General features: G+C 40.2%; 1 protein-coding gene across 1 annotated transcript; it reads left to right on the forward strand.

The window, feature by feature from the left end:
* The first annotated feature begins 23,214 nt into the window (after nt 1-23,214).
* Nucleotides 23,215-24,114, forward strand: LOC147452549 (uncharacterized). Its single transcript, XM_086518964.1, has one exon. The coding sequence runs from the start codon at nt 23,301-23,303 to the stop codon at nt 23,961-23,963; it is 663 nt and encodes a 220-aa protein (XP_086375090.1). The 5' UTR covers nt 23,215-23,300; the 3' UTR covers nt 23,964-24,114.
* The last annotated feature ends 1,132 nt before the right edge of the window (nt 24,115-25,246 follow it).

A 25,246-nucleotide genomic window follows, 5' to 3' on the forward strand; every position in this document is an offset into this window, starting at 1 on the left:
TGCAGAAACCCTTGACAAGCAAATTAAGGGAAAGTCTGGCTTCATGGACCGCATGAAGGAAGTAGAGGTCCTCTACAGAACCATGAAGCAAAGGGGAAAGAGACCAAGGATCGAAGAAGAGCCCAAGGATGTACCCGAACTGCCTACCGCTTCGGAAGTACCAATCTCTAGCAATGATCCAATGCTGCCCAACATGGCAAGTTTAGACCCATGCAACCTTGTCATCATGCGCATGGCTTGCATTGAATTTCTACAAATGGCAAGCATTGGAGAAGGTAGATACGGCATGGTCACGAAGGTGAAAGTCAACCTTCATAGATGAATTTTACGATGGCAAGCTAATCAAGGGTGATGGCCAGAAGAGTGCCAATGACATAGCGCTGCATGAAGCCACAATTATGCATATCACTCATAGTGGAATCATTGCTACTCTAGGATTGGTGAGACACGCCACGTGAGCACCCACCCTCATCTTCAAGATGTGGAATGGTGGAAACCTCGACCCACTGGCTAGAGAGACTCCAAAAGGAGGGGAAGAATGTGGCCATGAGCAAGGGTTTCAGAGACACCGAGGGGACCGTTAAAGGCGTCAAGAAGAATATATGGCCTATCATTAATGGATTGCTCCAAACCTTCATCTGTTTGCACGCAAATAACATCACTCACTATGATGTTCATGGGAGTAATATCTTGCTGCATTTTGAATGGGCTGGAGTATATGTAGGCGTATGTGATTGGGGTAGTGCAACCTTGTTCCCCACAGAGAACACATTTCCAAAGTTGCCACATCTTCTCCCATTGACAAGGGAAGCCTGGAGCACGTGATAGTGGTGGGTGGCTCCCGAATGTATATCGACAAATCCTCCAGTCTTCACGCGCGGCCAAGATATCTACTCCCTTTGTAAATACATTCAAGAACTCGTTAAATATTTACCTAAGGATGATGACACTAATTATATCGCTTTCCTCATATGCTTTCAAGAAGTCCTACGCACTTGTGTATCTACCAATCCCACCCAATGCAAGTCCTCACATGATCTCCTCAGCATGTTACAAGGCGTTAAGCGTGTTGGTCGCACACTCCCAGATAGTGCAGGCTTGAGGCCATCCAATGATTGAAATTTGAAATCATACCTTGTAATTTGAAAATGTGTCTAGACTTTGCAATGATACAATTTTTGTCTTGTCTCATGTCCATTGATTTGAAATTTCATGCTATTTTATTACATTGCTGTTGTCAAATTGATGAGAGAGATGTGAATTTTAAAATTGTGTGAATGTTAACATTGATTGTATCATTGATTGTAGTTTCTTAATCAATGTGTATCTATTTTTTTGGTCTAATTATTTATTGTCGTGTGATTCGACAGGAAATGGAAGCCCCATACGCTCCTCCCAATGTCGACGGTGAGCTCAATCACGAAGAGTCTCAACGCATCCTGAGAGAGGAGAGCATGAGTTACGGGGCTCAAGACCTCTCCTCATTCTTTGTTGAGGCCACAGAGCCCGAAGGTTTGGAGGGTGAACCAATGAAACTAGAAGACGTACGCAAGTGTTGTCCCTCTTTTTTTGTGAAAGATGTACTGTTTAGGAGGTCAGATCGTGCCAAGGCAACGGCACCATTGAAAATCCCAGATTTGCAACACAAAGGGCTCTCACGTGTGTTGCTCCTACGCTTCATCCAAAAGGAGCGCAGTCTACCTAACAATAATCAAGTTTCCATGTACTTCATCCAGCAAGTCTTCGTGCAAGATATAATGAAGAAGCGCGTCCTTTGGACAGACCGTCCTTTCAACGCTGGTATTGGACTTGGAAGAGCTAAAGAAAGGGCATAAGCGCGTCGTGGGGAGGCAGATCCACCTGCACAAAAGAGGCCAGTTGTGCTCCTACCAGATGATCATGAACAAATTGTTAATATTGTGTCTCAAGGGGCTACACTAGCCAGCCAAGGAGAGAGCATTTTCTCTCTACAAGAGAAGTTGGCAACCAAAGAAAAAGAAGTAGTTGTTTTAAAGAGAAAACTTGCCGAATACAAAGCACGGTATGGTTCTCTCTCTCCCTTGCTTGAGGAGGCAGGACCAAGTCACGAGACAGATATTCAAGAAACGTTGGATATACTTGAGGCAGCATTGAATGCAGATCTTGAAGAAACGGTGGATATCACAATTTCTTAAAGACATTGTAGACTGTAGTTGAAAATTTTAATGGCAATTTATCCCGTCCTTTTTTGAGACGCATTGTATTCTCTCTATGTTTATGGCAATGAATTTGTTTTGGAGTTACTAATTGATGAGTTTGTTGAGAGTCAAGCAATGTCTTTGTATTTGATTGCCAAGCAATGTCCTCAATACTTATGTTTATGCGAATTCTCTTCAATACTTGACTTTGTTGCTACTAAATCAAAAAAGTGAGATATATAGCTCAATACGGAGCTACAGTGAGAAAAAGTGAGATACATTATCATGAAAAGATGTTTACAATTTTCCATCTATCACAGTGAATGTCCTTTTGCTAAATTAAAATGATGAATGAATAGTGTTAAGATAATATTTTAGGGAATATCACCAATGGATATATCAATTTTGGCTACTAGGTGGTAAAGAGCGTTTGCTCAAGAGAACCTAGATGAGCGATGGAGTCATCTCACATTCCACTATCTATGTCTCTTGGAGGTAGGAGCTACTGCTCAAACACAACTAATCGACCGTAAAATAATCAAGGTCTCTAATTTATATATCAACATAGAGGTAAGAGCATGAGCTCGATAACATCCATGTGACTCCCAAGTACTATGCATGACTAATATTCACTAGGAGGTAAGAGCTTTTGCTCGATTACAACCTAGTGAATTATAAAGGTAATCCACCATATTCACTTATAGGTAAGAGCATAAGCTCGATAACAACCAAGTGAATCCTACTTCATACCTTAAACCTCACTTGGAAGTAAGAGAATCATCTCATAACAACCAAGAGACACTAAGTGGACCTATTCTATGCAACCAAGTGAATCCTACTTCATACCTTAAACCTCACTTGGAAGTAAGAGAATCATCTCATAACAACCAAGAGGCACTAAGTGGACCTATTCTATGTCTATATGGAGGTAAGAACATTTGTTCATGACAACCAAAAGACCCTACATGTATGTGTATATGTTCCAAAATGTATGAACCAACACTATTATTTGTGCACATATTATAGCTATGATAGATTTTAACTATCAATATCACTTTTATTATCTATTCTAAAACAAATAGAGCTAAGAGTATAGCTTCTAATGTTTAGAATTATACATTCGCAATAGAAAAGTAGCCTCTAATGCGTACAATTATTTATTTATTTATTCTTAAACAAGTAGAGCTAAAAGTATAGTCTCTATTGCTTAGAGTAATTTATTTAAACTTAGCAATAGAGTTAAAATATAGCTTCTATTGTTAAGAATAATAGGTGATTCAAATCTATATAATTATTTTATTTTTAATGTATAAACAATAAAAATAATATTTTCTTAAAAAATCAAAGATTTTTTAAGTTGACAACTCAACCTTTCTATGTCAGAGGTAACCTGACACTTTGGTGAAGGGAATTGTAGCTAAGCCACGCAAATTTGGGCTTTATATACTATTACTATATCAATCAAAAACATATAGATCGATTTAAACTATTGATCGAAAGCCTATCGATCGATAGGCTTTCGATTAATACGTAAGCAATAAAATATTTTTTTGAAAAAAGCTAACGTGGCAGCAAATAATACACACGAATAAATATTTAGAACGTATTAATTGATGATTATTCACGAATAAAATGAATGTCGAATAATGAATCATGCAACCCAGTTGCCAAGTTGATTCTATTGGTGTCTTCATGATTGAATGGCACTTGAGTGTCGACTTGAAAGCCTTGAAATGCATGTTTGGTATATGCGGAGGTGCCAAAAAAATACCCTTGTCCCTAGGAACATCACAAGGATGCTACTAGTAAAAGATCGCAAGATGTGGGGACCAAGCTAGTCTTCTATGCAGAAGGGGCTAATGGATATAATGGCGTCCTCTCCATTGTAGATAGAAGTCTTGAGCCAAAAGAGGTGTTCAATCATCCCTCTGGGAGAGTTCTAGGAGCTAAGGTAATCCATGCTATCTATCCTACGGCCTTATGCCCTGTTCAAATTACACCAGGCAACCCAAGCCGAACATACGACGTATGCCCCTTGGCGTGAAAAGCTCCGGCCAGGGAAAGTGGGCATATCAAAATTTCTCCATCATCAACATATTTGGACCTTGCTCCACAAACAAAACAACTAAGCTTTGGGAGTAGCTGAAAGGCATCCATATAGAAGGGGAATGGATTCTTTTGGGAGACTTTAATATGGTAGAAAAGAGAAGAGACATAATTGGTGCATCAAACATGTTGGCTAGATCTGGAAGATCGAGATGGCTAAGCCTTTGTGAGAAATGGGTATTGTTCGACATGTGGAAGCTAGGCCCATGGAGCAACATGCCTAGGCTCACATACACCGGGGCCTACGATACACCGATACGGCCTCTCAATTGTAACCCTACTACTGCTCTCATAAAGCTGATTAGATGCCCCCATGGGTCGAATTGAAGGTGATTACTTCACAATGTTTATTGAATCACCTATCATATTAATCATTAAATGTAAAAAAACCAAAGGAGAAGATTATTACCCCTAAGGGTCAAAGAAGCTACTTTTGTCAAGGGCACATCTCTTTTAGGACCCGCTCTTCAAAAGCTTAACCCTCATAGCTTTGAGAGAAAGCTTCAAAAAGATATGGATTCGAGGAGTCCTAAGACCTGGGATATTTTCACCCAAAATATGCAGAAATAAATTAAAATTGTAGACTCTAGAAGGAAGGAATACCAAGGGGGCATCTTAAGAAGGCTCACTTACAAAGTGGAGCTCCTTACAAAAAGAAAGAAAGGAAGGGGGGTCTACCTCGAAGGCTGAGCACAAAAGATGGATACAAGCTAAAATGGACTTAAATGACCACGGACTAGAGGAGTTTAGGAAGTCCAGAATCCTTTCCAAATAAAAATTTATCCATCTAGAGGAGGCCAACCATGCACACTTATTAAAGCCCTCAAAGTCAAAAGAAATTGGGGCTTGGTCCACTCACTTATTGATGGGAAAGGAAACGATCGTAAGGATCCAAATGAAATGGCCCAATTAATGATTAACCACCTGCAATAGATCATAGGCTAGCACAAAGATCACTCCCTTGAGGTGGATTTTGCTAGGTCTACTCTTGTTAGGAGTGTCAAACAAGCGATTTCCCTATTTGAAGCCAACCTTTTGGAGAAGGCGTTTATCGAGGATGAATGCTCTCTCGTGCTCCAAGATTTAGGCAAAGAGAGGTCCCCTACTAGGGATGGTTTAACTACTGAATACTTTAGAGAATTTTGGGATGATCTTAAGTCTCCTATCACATGAATGGCTATCCATGCCATGGTGGATGGTGTCTTGGACTTGAGCAATACAAGAGCTCATTAAACCTATTTCCTAACAAATTTTTTTCTCCTATCTGAAGCATTGGTGCCCCATAAGATGATGTCAGTTGCCTATAAAATTATTGCCATAATATAGCCCTCAAGCTCTCCCCCCTCCTTCACAAAGCCCTCACTCTGCACCAGCATGGACTTATAAAGGGAAGGTCAATTTATGATTACATTTTGGTAGCAATGGTCAGCATTGAATATCCTACTTTCACAAAACAAGAGTGTATCCTATTGTATTTGGTGGATCTAGATACTACCTATGACACAATCACATGGTTCTTCATTGAAGATTTCATGAAGTCAGTAGGCTTTGGGCCGTAGGTGCCTTTGAGGTCAAAAGATCAAGTAAATAGGGCTTCGCACATGCCCCCCTATAATTTTCCATTGGATCCCATCCTTTGGTCACATTACTCGAATAAGGTGTTGCTAAAGGGGAGATTCAAGGGCTAAATCTTCCTAACAACGACCAACTTTTGGCTAATCTCTTTGCAAATGACTCATTGCTCTTAATTAAAGCATGCCCATAGGTCATCAAGAAGGCTCTAGAAATTGTGCAAATGTATGCCTTAACATCAAGGTCGAAGTGTAGTATTGAAAAATCAAGATTGATCTCTCTCTTCGAGAATGAATTTTTTGATCCGTCTATGTGGACAAGGGAGATTGGTCTAAAAGGGAATTTTTTTTGGCACAAGGGATCCCCCTTGGGGGCAGGTGTGACCCATAAGCAAAGATTTCTATGGATCATGGAGAAAGGTCAAGAGCAGGATGCGAAGGTGGAGTATGTGCTTCTCCCTTTCCGAGTAGAATTAGGTTAATCAACTCCTTTATGATCCTTTATATAGCCTTTAATGGTCCATTGCTTAATTTGGCTACATGCAATTGGAAAGAGTACTTGAAACATGTAAAGAGATTCCTATGGAAGAACAACACTAAAGACTCAATGCCTTGGCAATGGGCCAAGTGGGAGACATTTGTGAGACCTGTGGAGCAAGGTTGTTTTGGGATTCTTAACCCTAGCACCCATGTGGAGGCCTGATGTGCCAAGTTTTTGGTTACACTCACTAAGCAAGACCAGGTTTGGTCCATTATGTCTATGACTATGATGGACATCACTAGAATATGCTCAAAAGGTGGCCATTAGAAAGGGCTTGAAGTGCATGACAAGCTTCAAGCCCCTCGGTGGGCTGTTCTAAAACTTGGGGGATTGATTAATGAGCTCACTCAAAAATGCAGCAAGGCCACAGAGTCCTTGGAATGGAGAGAGCTATCAAGGTATTTTCACAATTCCATAACTCACTAGTCCCCTTGGCTCTCTAAGGTTGTAAGCATCCTTTTGACCGCCTTCTAGAGGGAAGTCACCAGAAAGATTATTAACAAAGGTATCAAATTCCTTGGCCAGCTTTGGGATTACAACAATTGTTATTGGAAAGAAACAAACCAACTAGATCTCCAGTTTAGCCTCAGTGGGGCTGAAAGGTTACTAATCAATAGAGCCCTTGAACGACTTAATATATGGGGTATGACAAACTATGATTTCAAGTTCGAGTGGAAAGCTTACATATAGGCATTTCCTTAAACCGCAAACCAAGGAAGTGTACTTCACGCTTTATGTATTCTGAGGATTGGTTCTCTCCACTTAATAAGCAGTGGGGCAAGCGCTGGCTGGAGTCAAGATGGGAGACAATTGTGAATAACATATGGGATTTGCCATGGTCACATGGGATGAAGGTCTTCTTATGGAAAGTTTTATGGGGAGCCTTTCCAACTAGGGTGAAGTTCTTCACTAGAGGAATTGGTTCAAATATATTCTTGCAGTGCAGAACAACTATCAAATACCTCCCTCATCTATCTCAAAGAGTGCCTGACACTTTGTGGCCTAGCAGGGAAGATTTGCAAATGGATTCAAAAGACCTGGAAAATAGGATTCTTCAAGAATGATCTTTTCGTGGGAGGGAAGATGTTCAAGAGCCAAGGGCTGCTTATCACAACGCAATTGTGAGAGTTTATTATTTCAAAAATATCTAGAAGGCAAGGAACTGCCGACTATTTGAAAACTCCATGGAAACATCTAAGTTCAAGGAGATAATCCATGAAAGCAGGGGGGCAATCCTTGCCACAAGGAAAGAGATCAACTCTGATGAGTGCAATAGGGACTTGGATGTAATGACTTGAATGGGTATAGATGGGGCTCATTCCTTGACGTGGGGTGGCTCTCCTGTCATCCATCGACGTAACTATGACCCTTTGAAGCTGTCATGGCTTGTCATGAGCATGGCAAAAAGATGTAACTTTGTGGTTACGATAATATAATCTACTCACAATTGTGAGTTCTGCAAAAAAGAAGAATATTTTGTATCTTTAAGCACAAAGACATCCAATGCTCAATCAATTAATACTTCTCAAAACTATAAAAAGTACCTTTGTATTTTGTGTCCAAGCTTTTATGTTATCCTAGAAAATGACCAAAAAATCATTTGATTTAGCAATTTCTAACAAAATAGAGGACCATTTGAACATTTTTTGCCAAAGCCAACTAAGAAAAACCCAAATTAGAGAAAAACGAGAATGTCATATTTTGTGCATCCGTGAATATTCTATTTATCTATTCCTTAATGAAGAGATTAGCAAATGCTGGAGGTGATTTTTTAATTTCACAGAGTTACAAAATCACACATATAGAGAGGTTTACAAGTGGAATTTTCAAAAAGGCTACAAGTTTAGGATGGAAAATAGGTCATTTACTTCATGGTAAAGGGTGTGTAGCGATATTTTAAAAATATCTCTTGAATGCATGTGCTATAGGTGAACTGGAATGTTGACCCCATGTGTTCTTCCATTTGATCTTTACCTTGATTTTCTAGAAGTGTTTTAGACAACAAAGTAAGGTGAGCCATGCAACTCGTAGTTGCTCATCGGAGGGGATGGAATACATGAGGACAAAGGGAGGAAAGTTTCTAATTAAGAAAAGGGTATCAAAAATAGGAAAATTTCCCCATAATGAGTGGATAAATTCAGGGACGCTACAAACATTGAATTTAGATAGAAAACTGTACTGCTCAGCATGTGCCTTGATTCATTGGTCTCTATCCATAAGACAACGATCACCATGGTAGTGAGAATGGAGCCTAGGGAATCCACTTAAAAAGAACACCATATATCATGTGTGAACGGGAGGCCATTTTAAAAACCCAATGCAAGGTTTAGGGGTGCTTCCTTGTGTAAATTTTAGTTCTGATTTAAAAAAACCTTCATATAAATAGATATAATTGATAATCTCTTTTAAAAATATCCTAATATATATAGTATACATTCCAACTATAAGCAAATATTCTAAAAGATTCACATATGCTTTTTGGGAGATGTCACTTGCGTGCAATCATATAGAAAAAAGCCCCTATTTATGGACCCTATAGCACTAATCGAGTTCCATATCTACAAATGCTAGAGCAATTATATACCCTCTTTATAAAGCATTTTTATAGTCAAATTGACCCCCTCCATAACATATATACACTTTTTAAATTTCTCGTTCAAGAGTTGTAGATATTGTAACATCTTTAAAAGGTTTTGTAAAAATATCCTTTGTAGGTTGACACTAGTTTCAAAAGTTTATCAAATAAGTATGCCTCCTACTCAATAGAATTCCCACAAGAAGTTTAGCGCTTCCAAAATTGAAAAACAACTTCAGCCTATACATGGATAAATTGCAAAATTAAACTTATACTAAACGTATAAAACCACAATTTGTTTTTACATCACTTGTTTTTTGCATCACCAAAGGGCAAAGACCATAGAGAGGCTTACCCCTCTTTAATAGCTAAAAATATTCTTTCTTTATTTTAGAGCTTCCATGAGTGGGAATGGTGGGTTTGAGTGGAATTAGTGGGCACAGTTCATGAGGAGTATTGGTTTGCTACCAAATGGAAGCTGTACCAAATATTGCAAGCTAATCAAATGATAACCCAAATAGTGTGATGTGTCTCTAGTTGTTTGTGTTGTGTCTATCGACCAAATCACATTGCAAAAGGGGTGGAAGATAGAGTTGCACTAGCCAAGTTTAGTTGCAATCTTGGCTCCTTGACACCTATGTTGTCCCACCTTCGAGAGCCACACCGGTTTGAAGGTCCTAAAAGAGCAGGGCCTAGGTAAGAAAGACAATCTTCTCCTCTATACAATACACAATGAGTTGCCTACAAACCATCAAGTTGCATGTTGAAACATCATTCCCTGACCCTAGAAACAAGAAGCTTCCAAGACTTGACTCTTCTACATACCCCCCCACGAGCAAGACTCGACTCATGATCATGACCTCTCATGTGCAAGAAAACAAAATCTAATCCCTAAGGAGGTGTTTGCAAACACCCAGCTTGGATAAGAGGTAGACATGATTCAAGACCTATCCAGTATTGGTTTACCAAAGGGGAATTGTACCAAATATTTCAAGCTAATCAAATGATAACCCAAATAGTGTGATGTGTCTCTAGTTGCTCGTGTTGTCTCTATCAACCACAACACATTGCAAAAGGGGTGGAACATAGAGTTGCACTAGCCAAGTTTAGTTGCAATCTTGGCTCCTTGACACCTCTATTGTCCCATCTTGGAGAGCCACACCGGTTTGAAGGTCCCTAGGTAAGAAAGACAATCTTCTCCTCTATACAATACACAATGGGTTTCCTACAAAACCATCAAGTTGCATGTTGAAACATCATTCCCTGACCCAGAAACAAGAAGCTTCCAAGACTTGACTCTTCGACATACCCCCCACGAGCAAGACTCGACTTATGATCATGACCTCTCATGTGCAAGAAAACAAAAGCTAAGCCCTAAGGAGGTGTTTGCAAACACCCAACTTGGATAAGAGGTAGACATGATTCAAGACCTATACTCTATACCCAGTGTCCTCCTCCTCCTGCCCACCTGTGAGGGAAACAACACCTACTTCCATCTCCTCATAGAATTGTGTGATAGTGGTAATCTACTTGCCAATCTTGACAATCACCCTCGCCTCTTTAAGCTCAATGATCACGACGCTACCACCACATTTTCCAAACCTATGTTTTATTCTTGCCAGATGCCATTTTTATGGTATTGTCTACTATGACATCAAACCAAGAAACATCCTCTTCCAATGCATCCATAATGGCAACAATGCCAAGGAAGAAATCCTTTTTAGATTTTAACTTGGTTAAAATCATTGCCTCAAGTGATGAGATTTGTGATCCCATTGGAACTTCACTAAACATGTCCCCTAAAGGGGGTGCTATTATGACCAATACATCAACATTTGGAGTTTGGGTTGGTGGTGTTCACTTGCTTCTTGTATCTACTTTGCCTTTTGACATTGAGTTGACATTGGAAAAATCCCTTATGATGCTCCCATCTCTACAATTCACCAAGGCAGTTGAGACTTTATGCTTTTGGCCTCTCATCCTCCTTAGTGCAAGACATCTTTACTTCCATACTTTAAGGCCAAGGGATGTGAAGCATGGCTCTCCACCCAGTCGTATGCCTACTATAGGCAACCCCCGAGCTGCTTCACACCAGCCCTTTGCCTCACACTATTCCCCCCATTAGAGAAGTGTTTTTGTTTTTGAAAACAAAAATGGGATATTTCTTCTTATGAGCACTAATGTTTTCCCAAGTGGCACCTTCTTTAGGTCTATCTTTTCACTTAACTAATTCTTGACAATGCACATGATGACAAGTATGTAAATTATGATAGTAAAAATTGTGCTCGAGTTCGTGCCACTAGGTTGGAGATCAATGAAATCAACCAAATCCTATTGGTCAATGCACATTGCCGTCCCTATGCAAGAATTTACGTAAACAACTTACATGAAAATCGGATGAATATGAGAGTGCACAAGTAAAGAAAGTTTGTAAGCCTCATCCCCAACTCACTTGAGTATCTTGAAAGGCCTGAGGAGATAAGATAGATGTTGTCCTATTTCTAAAACTTTCTGAATGTTTTGGCACACATAAAAATTCCTCTTCTTCTTCCATGAAGGTTACTTGCCAATGTTTCTCATCAACATACCTTTTATATATGTCATGTGCTTGTCAAACATTTTGACGAGCGAGGTTCAGCATATCCACATGATATTGGAGAAATTCCATGACCTGCTAAAGTTTCTCACTTGTTGCCAGGCAAACCATATAACCTGTACAAATTGTCAATAAATCATTTGGCTAATTCTAGAATTTTAATAGTGGACTTGGTCAAAATGAACTCGCAAAGTTTACTCAATTGATTGACCACCACCCATAACAAGTCATGATCTCACCCATAATAAATTCCATACAGATACTCTCCCATTTACCATTTGCAACTCCAAAGGATGCAAGAGACCTCTCGCCTTCAGACACCTTGCTTTATTAACTTGACATTTTGGCAATGTAAGATATGTTCTTCAAAAATACCCGTGTAAATAGGGCCAATACAATTATCGTCATACAAGTGCATACGTTTTCTTTATGCCAGGGTGCCGTGCACTAGGACTATCTTGATAATCATGAAGAATTTGGTACCAAATGCTTGTGTCCACCTCGGTACAAAAATCCTCCCCGTGTAGAGTAGGTACCCATCATCTATGGAAAAATTATTCCATCTTTGTAGTTCATCACTTAAAAGAGGAGAATTGGGTGTGGATGAAATAGACACACTACAAGCTTTTGAGTGAGAAGGGTCCCTCATTTTGACATGGCTCCACATCTTGGAGAACTCTACATCATTATTGTGTTTGCCCTTTATAAATTCCAAAAACTCACTTCAAAGTTCCATGAAGAGAAGAGAGTTGATCTCAAGCATGTAACTAAGAGCATTAGCTACCACATTGTATTGTCCTTTACAATAGCGCAACTTGGCATCATACTCTTGAATAATCTTAGTCCACCTAGCCTTTTGACCTCTCAAGTCAATCTATTGTGTAAACCATTTTATACTTTCAAGGTCAAACACAATTTCAAATTAAGCACCATACAAATAATGTTGCCACATTTTCAAAGTGGACACTATTACATAGAGATCTCTTTCATTAAAAAAATAGTTTTTCTATGAAGAATCAACTTTCTTGTTTTCAAATACAATTGGTCTTCCCTCTTGCAGAAGAATTGCAAGAGGGAAGACCAATTGTGGACACTATTACATAGAGATCTCTTTCATTAAAAAAATAGTTTTTCTATGAAGAATCAACTTTCTTGTTTTCAAATACAATTGGTCTTCCCTCTTGCAGAAGAATTGCTCCAATTTCACAATTACTAGCATCTATTTCAATCACAAAAAGTTTCATGGGGTCCACAATAGCTAAAATGGGTGCGGTAGCTAGAGAAACCTTGAGTGCACCAAAACTTTTCTTCTCCCCACTAAAAGGTTTTTCCCTTGGATTTCAGTTGGTCCATCATAGGAACAAAAATTTGAACATGGTTTTTGGCGAATCTTTAGTAAAAACTTGTAAATCCTAAGAAAATATGGAGCTCTTCTAGATTTTTTTGGAGAAGGCCATTTATGAATGGCATCCACTTTGGATTCATCCATATGAAGTCCAACGACCGAAAATTACATGCCCCAAAGAGTGAATCTCAAGTTTCAAAAAATCACACTTGGATTCTTTGGCTTATAATTTGTACTGCCATAGTAAATCAAGCACATGCTTCAAATGCTATAAGTGCTCTTCCTTACAGGCGCTATACACTAGAATGTCATCAAGAAAAACAATGAAAAATTTTCCCATATATGGTTTCAAGACACTATCCATGAGCATCATGAAAGTAGCTTGCACATTGGTTAACACAAAGGGCATAACCTAAAACTTGTAATTTCCAAACCATGTTTGGAAATAAGTTTTACGTATATCAATAAGCCTAATTCTCACTCGATGATACCCTGATCGTAGATCTATTTTTGAAAAAATTACAAGAATGGGTGAGTTTATCCAACAACTCATCCACTTGTGGCAGTGAATACTTATTCTTAATAGTAACCATTGTCGAGAAACTGGTGTGCTTGCTAGGAAGGTGTTGGACCTCTGGCTGTGAGACTTTGTGAGGAGGTAGCCAAGGATTCACTTAATGGTATTTAGTGGTGAATACTTAAAGTGCATCCATAGAAGACTTTCTCTCACCCAGTCATGTACACACAGAACTCTCAAAATAAGACAAAGGTAAAGAATTCTAAGCTTAGATCATATCAAATCAAGGGTACGGTGAAAGGATTTTCTGTTGCATTTATAGTGGCTAACCTTTGTTTCCCAAACAAACCTCTGACTAGTTTCTGTATTTGGCTATTTTAACCAACTTTTTTCAATTTTTTGACATGGTCCCTTTTGGCAAAGTTGTTCCATATGATATCAGGAATGTACTTGTCAAATATTAGCCGCAAATTCCAAAAAGGTACATGGATCGCGATCCATGTTTGGCAGCATATTTTCATGAATTTTGTTCTGCTAGTTCTCTACTCCCTGTAGATGCCAAATCTCATTCCTTTTTGAATTTGGATCCCTGTAGACATGTAGTAGTGTTAGTGTGTATACGCGCTTCACCAGGGGCACTTTTCTCCCACTGAGTTTTTCCCCTTGGACATCTGGTGTGAAAGGACACCTTATCTCTTAGGGTTTCATATAAGCTTTGTAGCTCTGAGTTTGTACATACTCTATTATTCTAATACAGAGAGATAGACTACAGAGATCTCGTACGCAAGCTCTGTGTCTTCTCCTTCTCCATCTTCTTCCTACTCTGAGTTGCTGTCTTCCTTCTCTTTCCTGTTTCATCATCTTCAACAATTGGTATCAGAGCAAGGTGATTTCCAGAGCCTCTACTTGCGTTTTTGCGTCCGCGCGTGCAATCGCAGTTTTCAAAAAATTTGCTCGTGGGAGAATCCTCGACGTTCCGGGAGTATTCTGACCAGGAGTTTTACCCCCCTTTTGAAGCCGTTCCAGCCCTCAAACTTTTGTTCTGAGCAGCATAGCAGAAGTTACTTTTCGGAGGCGTTTAGATCAAGAGGGTGTGCTTTTTGACAGATTTTCTTCAGGTAAACAGTTCTTTTGGAAAGCAGCTTGTCTTAGCTTTGTGTAGAGTTTTTCTTGGATTGGAGAGGAGATTTTTGAATCTCTTGGAGGTTCTTTTTCTCTCTTGTGTGCATCCACAGTATGGCTCAATCTACGGAGAAAGAGATTTTTGGTGCGTTTACATCCGAAGACAAATTGGATGGTACCAACTATTCTCTTTGGTCTTTTATGGCCAAAAATGTTTTGGTTGGTAAAGGATTGTGGGATTATGTATCTGGAGATGAAGTTCGTTCAGGTAGCATTGCACCTGCCACACCTGGTCGTGGTGCAGTTGTTGGTGCAGGACCCTCACAAGTCACTCCAGAGCAAAAGAGATGGGATACTAAAGATGCACAAGCTATGGCTGTGATTGCTTTAACCATAAAGAGGACAATCACACCACATATCAGATCTTGCAGAACTTCTGAGGATGCTTGGAACACTCTGCAAGCTATATTTGGAGGAAGAAACGCTGCCAGAATAGAGTTTTTGAAGAAACAACTTGACAAAATACAGATGGACGAAGGTGACGATATCGTCGAGCATCTTACAAAAATCAGGGATCTTAACGAGAAACTTCTTAGCATTGATGAAGTGATTCCAGAGAAGTACTTGGTTTCCAAAACACTCAATTCACTACCACCATCTTATTTGACTTTTCAGACTTCTTTGACTCTGTCTTTGCAAGCTAATCCTGAGCCTCTTCATTTTGAAGAGTTAGTGGCTTTGCTATTGCAGGAGGATCAATCACGTAAGAACAAGTCTTTACAGATGGATGGTATGGATCATGCTCTTGTTGTACAGAACAAAAATAAGGGTAAAGAGAGTGCTCATCACTCCAAGTCTGGTGCAGGACAGTCTTCATAGAAGTCTAAAGGTGATTCCGACAAGTCCAAGAAGAAAGGTAAATGCCACTACTGCAAGAAACCTAGTCACTACATTAGTGAGTGTAAAAAATGAATTGCTAAAGAAAAGAAAAAAGAGTCAAGTTTGGTTGTTTCAGCTTCTGGTGATTCTTCTACAGCTAAAGAAGAGTCTGCAAACTTTGTGCAGGATTCTTATGCTTTCTTAGTATGTTCAGATTTTTTTGCTTACAGTGTTGACGAGACACAAATGATTTGGTCCTTTGATAGTGGTGCATCCAGGCATATTAATTCAAGGAAGGATTTGTTTTGTTCATTGGATGCAGCTCCAGCAGGAAAGAAGGTGACATGTGCAAATAATTCTTCTTATCCAATCAAAGGCATTGGTAAGATTTTGATTACCATTTCAGATGGTTCAGATTTATGCTTCCCAGATGTCTTATATGTTCCAGGGATCAAGAAAAATTTGTTGTCTGTATCCTCTCTTGCAAAAAATGGTCTTCGGGTCATTTTTGAGGATGACAGATGTGTTGTACGAGATCGAGAGAATGGTTATTCTCTTATCACTACAGGTACGCTGGAAAATGGACTATTTGATCTAGATCGTTATGAAAAGCAGATTCAGGTATGTATTGCAGAAACAAAGACTCAGGCCATGCAGGATGCTGAGTTGTGGCATGCTAGATTTGGGCATGTTAGTTATGGCAGTTTGATGACTTTACAACGTCATAATATGGTGCATGATTTGTCTTTATTGGAGATTCCACCAAGACATGTATGTGAAGGTTGCGTTCTTGGAAAGATGCACAGATTTGCATTTTCACAGGATGGTTCAGTTACAGGGACACAAAAGTTGCAGCTTGTACACAGTGATGTATGTGGTCCTATGAGAACGCCATCTTTGGGAAACGGCCTTTATTTTGTGACCTTCGTTGATGACTTTTCCAAGTTTTGTGGGGTGTATCCACTCAAAGCAAAGTCAGATGTGTTTGCAGTTTTTCAACATTATGTTGCTATGGTTGAAAATGAAACAGGTTGCAAAGTACAGACTCTTCGTACCGATCGAGGAGGTGAATACATGTCAGGTGCATTTAAGGATTTTTTGGGAAAGAAAGGCATTAAACACCAATGCATTATGCCATACACACCACAACAGAATGGTGTTGCAGAAAGGAAGAACAGGTCTTTAATGGAGACGGCTAGATGTATGCTCAAGGCTAAGAGTTTGCCTCATAAGCTATGGATGGAGGCAGTTGCTTGTGCAGCATATGTTTTGAACAGGTGTCCTACTCGTGCCTTGAAGACCATTACTCCATATGAAGCTTGGTATGACAGAAAACCTTCAGTCAGTTATCTTCGTGTTTTTCGTTGTCTTGCTTATGCTCACATCCCTCAGCAGTTACGTGGGAAGCTTGATGATAAGGCAATCAAATGTATATTTGTGGGGTACAGTAGTGGAAGTAAAGGTTATAGACTTTACAATCCTGCTACAAACAAGATTTTTGAAAGTCGTGATGTAATTTTTGCAGAAACTACTGCTCAAACTATGGTTGCTTTTGATGTACCTCATATGCAGACACATGATGTATTTGAAGGTTTGCTTCCTTCTTTTGTGGAGAATCAAGAATCACAACAGGTTGATAATATTGATCAATCTTTTGATCAGCATGTGACACCTCATGATGTAGAGTAAATTGTACGTGAAGAGCAAGAAGTTCTCAGGGAAGAAAGAACCTTGCCTAAATGGGTTCAGAAAACTTTGCAGGATAGCAAGTTGGATGCACCGTTGCCACGAAAAACACGTGTTGGTACTACTTTTGGCAGAGAGCAAGTAGATTTGGCTTGCTTTAGCACTCTTTGTGATGCAGATGATCCTGATTCATTTGAACAGGCTTTAGAGTGTGTTTAGTGGAAAAATGCTATGCAGCAAGAAATTGATTCTATTCATAAGAATCATACATGGGATCTAGTGGACTTGCCTACAGGTAAAAAGCCTATTGGTACAAAGTGGGTTTTTAAGGTAAAAAGGAAACAAGATGGTACTGATGACGGGTACAAAGCAAGGCTTGTGGCAAAAGGCTATGCGCAACAGAAAGGTATAGATTATGATGAAACCTTTGCTCCTACTTCTCGTGCGTCCACAGTTAGATCACTAGTTGCAATTGCTGCTCATCATGGTTGGAAAGTGCATCAGTTGGATATCAAAACTACTTTTTTGAATGGTTATTTGCAGGAAGAAGTTTATGTAAGTCAACCAAGTGGTTTTGTTGTAAAAGGTCAAGAGCAAAAGGTATGTAGATTGCGTAAAGCTTTGTATGGTCTCAAACAGGCTCCAAGAGCATGGTATGAGAAGATACATACTTATTTGATTGGCCAGGGATTTCAAAATAGTCCAACAGAAAGTACTTTGTATGTCAAAAAGAGAGATGGAGTTCTCATTATGCTAACACTTTATGTGGATGATATGCTTCTTACAGGCAATACTGCAGATGAAATTGAAGCGTTTAAAGATGCTTTGAGAAAAACCTTTGAGATGTATGATCTTGGTTTTCTACATTATTACTTGGGTATTCAGTTTGTGCAATCAAAGGATGACATATACACGTTGCAGGCAAAATATTTGCATAAAATTTTGGACAAGTTTGGTATGCAAAATTGTAAACCAATCTCTACACCCGTAGAAACTGGATCAAAGTTGAGCATGCACGATGCTGGAAAACCTTTTGATGTACATACTTATGCAGCAGTGGTTGGTTGCTTGATATATTTGGCAGGCAACACTCATCCAGACATTCAATTTGGGGTTTCACAAGTAAGCAGATTTATGCACAGCCCAGGTATGCATCATTGGCAGGCTGTGAAGAGCATACTTCGTTACCTTTCAGGTACCCCTAATCTTTCCATGTTCTTTCCAAGGGGGGATATGTATGGAAAGCACAGTTCTATGCAGCTTCTTGGTTATAGCGACTCAGATTGGGCTGGTGATTTTGACACACGACATTCCACAAGTGGGAATTGTTGTTTTTTTGGGAAATGCATGCATATCTTGGCTAAGAAAGAAGCAACCCACAGTGGCTACATCAACTTGCGAAGCTGAGTACAGGGCAGCTTTCACGGCAACAGTTGATTGTGATGGATACGCAGGTTATTGGCAGATCTTTGTGAGTGTCAACAGACATCCACTACCATTTTCACTGACAGTCAGAGTGCTATGGCAGTTGCAAGGAATCCAGTATTTCATGCAAGAACAAAGCACATAGAGGTTCACTACCACTATGTTAGGGAAAGGCTACATGCAGGGGAGATCACACTAACTTACTGTCCTACACAGGATAACATTGCAGATCTATTTACGAATTCGTTATCACGAGAAAAGTTTGAAGCTTTCTGAAAAGCTTTGGGCTTACTCTCATACACATGATGATCTGCTACCTTGTACGGATTCACACTATCACTACAGAGGGGATTTGTAGACATGTAGTAGTGTTAGTGTGTATACGCGCTTCGCCAGGGGCACTTTTCTCCCACTGGGTTTTTCCCCCTGGACATCTGGTGTGAAAGGACACCTTAACTCTTAGGGTTTCATATAAGCTTTGTAGCTCTGAGTTTGTACATACTCTATTATTCTAATACAGAGAGATAGACTACAGAGATCTCGTACGCAAGCTCTGTGTCTTCTCCTTCTCCATCTTCTTCCTACTCTGAGTTGCTGTCTTCCTTCTGTTTCTTGTTTCATCATCTTCAACGATCCCAAAATCTCAAGATTTGCTCAATTTTGTGTCTGCAATGCCTGTTTTACTATTTTTTCCCTAACAGCCAATTCTGAAGTGATTTTTGAGTTTTTCTTTCAAGAAAACTTAATCAAAGCAGTTTCCCACTGATGCTCACTGTAACTGGTCACTTTTCATAAAAAATGATTTTTTGTGGTACATGGATCATGATCCATGTTCCTCCACAGAATCTGGCCAAACTTCTCAGATTGCTTCTAGAGAGTCTGTTGATGCCCTTGATCCACAAATTTTTGAATTTGGATCATTTTTTAGGTCTCTACGATCAAATTTTCAAAATTTCAAAGTTATTGTCATTTTGGCTAAAATATGGTTTTCACCCTTTTTACCCTCAATCTTTTAGGCCAAATTTGATGGTGGTAGTTTCTACTTACCCTACTCCTAAGTACTAAAATGAAACATGAAACAAAAACAAAAGAAATGGTACAAAATAAAGTCGTATTGGAAAATGGTACACACTCTAAAAGCATAGAGAAAATCGGAGAATGAAATGCTTTTGGCTATCTCACTCACAACCTTCTTTACTTCTCAAAAATAGATCTAGCAAATCCTCGACTTCTAGACTCTATCAAGCACTAAACCCCGTGTCTAGCTGCTTCACTGCTAAAGTGTAAATGGAATTTAAGGACAAATCTTTAGAAAAAGAATGCTCTAAATACGCACTAGGTCACTCACCATCTAAGGATCGTATCCCCGGGAACGGCACCAATGTTAGTGGGTCGCCGCGACGGACGCCTGCAACATAGCTTTTTGGCACTAACATAATGTCAATACTCAGGGAAAGTGACTCGGATGGGGCACGGAGACTCTATGAGATCGTCAATCTCACGAAGTTAACCTTAACAACCAAACATAACAACTCTACAAGCAAACCAACACTCAACGGTCAGGGAAATCTGCCTATGTCCTTTCTCACAGCTCTAGGTCATGACACAATTTCGGCACTCGAACGGACTCGAAATGCAATGAAACTTTAGGAGGAGGTCTAGGGCACCTAGGGGCACTATCCTAGCAAGTTTGGTCGCAATCCAACAAGGTTCCAAAATCACGATCCATCATGAAAAAGGTCATGAAAACTGCAACAGAACATGCCAGAAATATCGTCCTATGGTCTAAGAACACTCTCCTATGATCAAAACGATAATAAACAAAAATTTAAGCACTCAAATCTGCATTTACAGCTCACAGACACGTAGTCGCGAACCTCAAAAAAATTGACAATGCTTACACTTGAATTAAAGAGCAAAAAGAGAGGAACACAATGCAAGTTTTGGATTTGAAAATGGATTACCCAATCATTAGAAAAGTTGATTACAAGTTTGGAGAAGCTCGTAGCTTGAGCATATGTTCTTTTGAGCTCCCACTTCTTCTAAAAATAAGCCTCCTTTCACATTACAATTCTTGACCTTTATACCTAGGGCTTTCTAAATGGCCAGTGGCCGGTTCACATGTACCTTTACAATTGTCTATAACAGAATTACAACTCAGGGAATTGACTACTGCTCTGGAATCTGGATTTACACATAGTATTACTACACTAGCTCGACAAAATAATACACTACAAATGTGGTGTCCGGCTATGTGTCCGACCAATTGGGCACCCGTTTGATCTGTCCTCAAACATTTTTGAACCTAAAAGCCTACAAGAAATTATACTCTCTCCACTCCTCATTATTCTACCACTCCTAGATTATTATAATTCATTTGATCTACACATATTTATTTTTCTCTAAAGGGTGACTCTGTCTTGATTATGAGCCAAGAAGACTTATATACACGACTCATTTCAATCGCTAGACAAAATATATACATCACTATGAGCACAAAATTACAATTTCAAATATAAACAATATTAACGAATGGCTGTTTCACCTTTTTAGGTTGCAATTTTATATTCCTATTATGCATACAACAAGGCTATGTCGTGCTAATGAAAATGTTTCATTATTTGTACTTAGATTAATTTATGTTTACATTCTATTTGTACTTAGATTAATTTATGTTTACATTCTATTATGGTCCAAATGTTTTAGCAAGGATATCTTGAAAATGCAAGGGGAAGTATTTTGTTCTTTTCAAAGAGCTTTTTACACACTTATTCCCTCATCTTTCATGTTTACTATGAGCATAATATCCGCCATGAGCATTGGAAACTACAAATCATCAATCATGGAAATGCAGGCTCATATGTGTTTTTTGCTAAATGCATGCACACGAGATGTTATGGTCTACCAACCACCATACATAGTCATGGCTCAGTATGGGTGCTTGTAGATAGATTGCTTAAACTTTGTCCAATCAAGCCTAGTCTTTAACCAAGTTGGTTGTTATCCTGCAATTTGTGAGTAACGGTGAACCCATGTTTACCATTCATTTTTGGAGAACTGTCTGTAAATGGTTGAGAACACAACTCAATATCACTAGCTGATTATCCAGAGTTGGATGGATAGCTTACAAGTGTTAATCAAGTGCTAGAGGATATGCTAAGAGCGTACATTAGCGAGAAGCAATCTAGTTGGGAAGATTACCTCTCTCGTTTGGAGTTTAATTATCATGATGCAAATCATGTTACGACTAAATTTAGTCCCTTCATACTTATGAAAGGTTTTTGACCTCTATTACCAATTATGGTGGGGTTGACTAATGTTGAAGCATGTCAGTAAGTCTACTTCATCCATAATCATATGGATATGTTGACTGTTGCTTGACATATGCACATTTCTAAAACAAATTAGGCATGTTATAATGTGATAAAACATTTTATAGTACCATGTCCAGGGCCTCATGTTAGTAAGGTATGTACACGATTACAGCCCACGACTATATCCATGGCAACCATTTTCACACATATGACATTACGTGCATTATAGCATTTGGTGCCATATAACAAAAGGCATATAAAGTGAGGTAAAGATTTTGATTTCACATCATAAACGTGCCAGAGCACGATAACGGGCTCATATGCATGGGATCGATGATCCCCATGCAATGGCAGCCCCATCGCTTGATCTTGTTCGTCAATGTTAAAAACTAATCTCATGATAAACAATAATCTCACAATCCCAAGATTAGCATTTTTGGTTTTATAACACCATGGCCCCACATCTAAAACAAGAAGACGTATGTGGGTGTAATGGTTAAGATGTTGGGATTTGACCCTAGTAGCGAGGATCCAAATCTTGGGTGCAAGGGGGTGGGGCATCGCGAGATTAGGTGTCGCATATCGAGGTTAGTTTTTCCTCGCACTAATCTCGCCATCCCAAAATTGGCTTCTACCAAATGGTGGCCTTGATCGTCCGATCTACCCTGTTTAAATTGGGACCATTGATCCCAAAGCCAAGGAATGGAGGTATTTGGCCCAAACATTGTGCACCAGCGAGGACACACACACATCATGTGGATATATAAAACAATGGTGTAGCTTAAATTTGAAAGATGCCAATGGAATCAAACATCCAACCTTAGCCGCAAGGTGGTGTGGTAAAAAGATGCATTGGGTCATGAAGTGTTGGCCGTGAGAGTGGGATCACGAGCGTTGACCTTGAATCTTAGGACTTGCACTCAACCTTAGCCACAAGGTGGTATGGTAAAAAGATGCATTGGGTCATTAAGTGTTGGCAATGAGAGTGGGACCACGAGCGCTAATTTTTGTGAGGTTGGTCCGCTTACTCGACCAAAACAAGATATTCTTATACATTAAGCTTATAAAGGCAATTCTCAAAAGTAAGTAGGCACGGCCCTCATTCAATGCAAAACATGACAAAGGGAATGGCGACGGGAGATTTTGCCATTCAGTCGGGACGGTGCGAGGGATATGGTGAACGAGTCCACGTCGTTTAGGTTACCAACCACCCATGAGCTGATGAGTCCACTCGCCTGCAATTCACTGCGCTCACATGGACGGGCACCGCCAACCATCCATACAGTCGTCGCTCCCGTGATCCATCACATGCAACATGCAGACCTGCCTAGACGCCCTATATAAGCTTAGCGTCCACCTTCACGCCCTCAACATCCCTCTCAACGATTCAGAGAGAAAGAGAGAGAGTGTGTGTGTGTGTACAGTTCTTCAGATTTTTCTCTTCAAATGTGTAGCACACCGCCCTGGGCGGCGCTCATGGGCATGGGCGTCGTCCCTCACTTACTTCTGGCCAGTACCCTGATGGTGGTGGTGGCGCAGGCTGAACAACAGCGGCCAGCAGCCAGCTTCGAAAGCTACGACGTGTTTCAGGAGGCGACCAGCACAGTGCAGGGCAGCGCTGACCAAAGCAAGCAGCTGGAGCCCATGAGTGCAGAGTTTGCGGTGTGCAAGGCGACCGTAGGCAGCACGTGTGCCAACTCACGCTTGCATTGCCCGACGGCCTGCGTGCAGGGGTTCTATGGAGGAGGATCCGGGCGTGGCTATGGAGGTGGGTATGGGCGCGGCTATGGAGGAGGATACGGGCGGGGTTATGGGCCTGGGTACGGACGGGGCTCTGGAGGTGGATATGGCCCAGGGTATGGGTACGGCCGTGGATATGGTAGCGGAGGGGGAGGCGGGGGCGGAGGCGGTGGGGGTGGTGGAGGAGGTGGCGGTGGAGGAGGGGGAGGGGGAGGAGGAGGAGGAGGAGTAGGCGGTGGGGGTGGGGGTGGGGGTGGTGGAGGAGGGGGAGGTGGAGGAGGTGGTGGGGCCCTCGCGGCCTCCAAGGTGGCCTTTGCCTGCTCTTACGATTGCCTCAGTGGTTGCAAAGCTGCTTGCCACACCAATTGAGTTCCCAATAAAGCTCTCCATCGTCATGAATTTCAGACAATTTGTTTGTCCCTCCTAACCTAATAACCTGATGGCAATCCATTGCTCTTCGGTGTTGGTAATTTGTTTGGTAATTTGTTGCTCTGTAATTAAAGTCAAGAAGTTCAAGATAGCATATTGCTTTTCCAGTTGTTTTTGTTTTAGTGGTGTTGAAGACAGAATACATGCTCTCCTCTAATTTGTTCTTGAACAAAATGTTTTTGTGATGTATGGCACAATAAAAAATGCTCTCTCTCTCTCTCTCTCTCTCTCTCTCTCTCACACACACACACACACACATGCAACATGTACTCACACTTACAAGCATTACTCAATTTTGTGACTACATTGAGGACTTCTACACAAGTTAAATGCCTTAAAAAATTGCAAATCAATCTCTCTCTCTCTCTCTCCCTCTCTCTCTCTCTCTCTCTCTCTCTCTCTCTTACTTATAGTGGCTATGAAAGGCGAGCATGCCACGAGTTGCTTGATAGAATGCGGCAACTTGTATGCCTTGGGCTAGGGGTGAGGACACCCATGATGGAGTACCAAGCTAGCATGCAGTTAGCCCATTACATATAACCCAACAATGAGATGGTACTATAGTTATTGGTGCATGTTGTTTTGGCACTTGTGAATAAAACAAAGAAAAACATACATAGAACATTTACAATATTGTCACTAATTTGCACTTGTTTGGTGGTAACATTGGTTATGGCATAGACATACTCATAACCTACTGCTCGGAGTGGAAAAAACCACCCAAAGAAGAGAAGAAGAAGACCTTGAACTCACAACCTTGTTCTCAAGAGGTCGAAAAAGGGTCATCATTGTTGTTGGTGAGTGGATGCCACGATTGGGGTGCCAAATAAGCAGCACCACCAACCGTGGAAGTAACGTCCTGCAATGCAGTCACCACCAAGCACCATAGAAGTGCCATTTGGAATCACTTCTTGCAAGAGCTACCTGGTAGCCAAGGGTTGCTACAAGTTACATCCCAAAGAGGCTGTGGTATATTTAGGTGCAATTGGATTTGATGTCCCAAGCTAGCACCAATATTGTGTTGTAATTCATGTCGGTTGTTGATGGGGTTCTTGTAAGTTAAATCTCTTGTGAAGGTGGTTCAATTGAAGTATTTTGCATAAATTTCGATTGAAGAAGGTATGAGGGGTAATGCTCTGTGGTTAGATGCCTTTTCAACTATTTTTTAGTACCTTGAAAATGATGGATCACAATTTTTTGCATGCTCTGAGTGATGTTCTAAA

Source organism: Adiantum capillus-veneris, chromosome 8 (genome assembly GCF_014529385.1).
Source record: "Adiantum capillus-veneris isolate H3 chromosome 8, ASM1452938v2, whole genome shotgun sequence".
Classification (NCBI taxonomy): Eukaryota; Viridiplantae; Streptophyta; class Polypodiopsida; order Polypodiales; family Pteridaceae; genus Adiantum; species Adiantum capillus-veneris.

Coding starts and splice junctions, on each gene's coding strand:
- LOC147452549 (XM_086518964.1), top strand. CDS start 23,301: ATGTGTAGCACACCGCCCTGGGCGGCGCTCATGGGCATGGGCGTCGTC.